This window comes from Epinephelus moara, chromosome 18, assembly GCF_006386435.1.
Source record: "Epinephelus moara isolate mb chromosome 18, YSFRI_EMoa_1.0, whole genome shotgun sequence".
Taxonomy (NCBI): domain Eukaryota; kingdom Metazoa; phylum Chordata; class Actinopteri; order Perciformes; family Serranidae; genus Epinephelus; species Epinephelus moara.
Genome location: NC_065523.1, coordinates 30,280 through 32,692, shown reverse-complemented (window position 1 = coordinate 32,692; position 2,413 = coordinate 30,280). Strand labels below are relative to the sequence as shown.

Genomic DNA, 2,413 nt, shown 5'->3' with positions numbered 1-2,413 from the left:
GGACTTGTTTGCCCACATATTTGTATCGAGAGGTCTTTGGATCCGTTCTGCTACTATGTCTGCTGCTTCTTCTTCTTCTTCTTCTTCTGGCGGACCAGGTGCGTTAAGTGCGTCTTTACGATGCATACCGCCACCTATTGCACCGGAATTGTAACGACAAGCTACATTCACAGACAGCGAGTCCCATTATAATGTGTTTATGAGGTCGAACAGGTAGCGTCAAAAGCAGAAAAATCTATATGTGGCGGAGATAATTTATTCGTGGCGCACCGCCACAGATAAATGAATGTATGGGAAACACTGTAGTGATTTACATCCTAGTCTGCATTGGTCAGTGTGGTATGACTGTCCGTAACTGTGAGTTGGGTAGTCTTAAAGGTAGTATTACAGCGTTGTCTGCATTTACCTATGTCCCTCCCTCCCTTAGTGTCTATGATGGGGTTCTGCTTTCATGCTGTTTTTATTTTCCCCTTTCAGGCCCAGAGTCTCCCTACACCCACTGGAAGCAGACTGTCTTCTACCTGGATGATTACCTGACTGTCAAGACTGGCGAGGAGATCTTTGGCACAATCAGCATGAAGCCAAACATCAAGAACAATGTAAGCAGAACTCCACCTTTGAGAACAAGTTGGAGGTTCTTTCTCACTAGCTGTGTGCTTTGATTTTACTGTTGTGTCTTCCTTCATCACTGCATTTGGTTGCTGTGTGCATCATGTCTGACTCATTGCTGTTGGTTTGCAGAGGGACCTGGACTTCACCGTAGACATCGACTTCAAGGGTCAGCTGTGCGAGATGTCCAAGACCTCTGAGTACAGGATGCGTTAAGTCCCTTAATCCCCTCCTGTGTTAGTTTGTCTTTAGTAGAGGACAGATTAAACTGTTTGACTCAGAGTCTGTACAAATAATTCAACGCTCCCCATGCAGCAACATTTTAATAACTGTATTTTTTTTTTTATATTTTTTTCTTGTCATTTTCTTGTCCAAACCTCAACAGTATTTAAAAGGTTTTCACATCCTTGGGGTCAAAGTGCATTGGCGTGGTGTTTCATTGTGCAGTAGTCACTCAACAAATGGCGTGCGTTTGACATGTACCTAGTGTTTGTATCCAACATCTTGGGTTTTGCTCTGGGGTTCTTGTCCTTTTGCATGCGCGAGATCCATATAGACACCAACACAACAGCCCCGCTGACACGTCTGCATTACAGTATTACTGTTCAGTCACGTTGGCCCTCTGTATGGTCATTACATGACCACCTCTTATCTTTGGTTCTGTTGAAGCTGCATGTGGGTTTTGGGATTCTATAAAGTCAAGAACCCCTGCCTCTTCCTCTTATGTTCCAGTGATTTGAAACCATGTGTAACTGACAAGGAAACTGTCCACCTAACACCTTAGGTCCTGTTCAAACCAAAAAATAACAATGTTTAAAACAGAATAAATATATAAAGGTGTGGTGCTGGTGTGAATGCAGTGCTCCAGGTTCCAGTGAGATGACATTTCACAAGGCTTATCAGGATTTTGAGGCACAGCATGCTCTGCAGTTACAGAAATTTTGTCCCAATCTACATACTAATTCTACATAGTTTGTACTACATAGCAATTGTCATACTGCTTTAGCAGTCAAACAAAGTATCCAGATACTATTTAAACAGGAATATGTATGTTGGATGTAAATCAATCTACAGTTTTGTAAAGCCACTGCCAAGTAAACTTCAGAGACATCAAAATGTGTTCCTAAGTTTTAATACGTATTTTTTTTCCCCATGTTTACGAGCCAACTAATTACCATCCACAATTCATTAAGTTCTTCAGCTATGAGCAGCCTCTCCATTTCCTTTGGGGGCAGACAGTGCATCAACAGCACACTTAAAAATGAACTGCATTTAGTGTGAATACTGTGGTTTGGCTTGAACTTATTTTGCAACGTATCCAATGTGAACTCATTACATACTACTGCTTAGAATCAGTATGTAGTATTTGGGGAAGGATGCTGTACACATGCATGGTTGTTCTCCACTATAACCAGAAGCGGGCTGCTCCAAACCTGTAACCGTTTGATATTGGGCTGATGTCATTTGTGATAGCGGGGTTGCAGCAGCACCAGCTATCCTCCCTTATTTGGCTTTGATCAGAATACACCCTATTGAGAAAACTACCCTTGAGCATCTTGAAGTGTTGATTACTGCTGCACCTGAGTTAAAAGATGGCCTGGTTCCAGCTGGCTCCACAGGTGTGCTGGAGCCCATATTTTTGTCTTGATACGTGTCTGAGGCTGCTTGTGTCAACCTGAACAGTAGTAACATTGTTGGCACTGTGCAGAGACTGCTCTGACTCATGTCATCACACTTAGATTTTTCTCTTTTGTATTTTTTTTCTGCTGCTTTTTTTTTTAATAAAATAAAATTAATAAACATA

The 2,413-nt window shown here is 41.9% G+C and overlaps 1 protein-coding gene across 2 annotated transcripts in view; it reads left to right on the top strand.

Moving 5' to 3' along the window:
- The window catches only part of prmt1 (protein arginine methyltransferase 1), an 18,852-nt gene extending 16,439 nt beyond the window's left edge, over positions 1 to 2,413 (top strand). For both annotated transcript variants that reach the window (XM_050068360.1, XM_050068361.1), the window contains exons 9-10: positions 478 to 599; positions 742 to 2,413. In XM_050068360.1, coding sequence (XP_049924317.1) covers positions 478 to 599; positions 742 to 825 — 206 coding nt within the window. In that variant the 3' untranslated portion in view covers positions 826 to 2,413. The remainder of the gene's footprint in view (positions 1 to 477; positions 600 to 741) is intronic.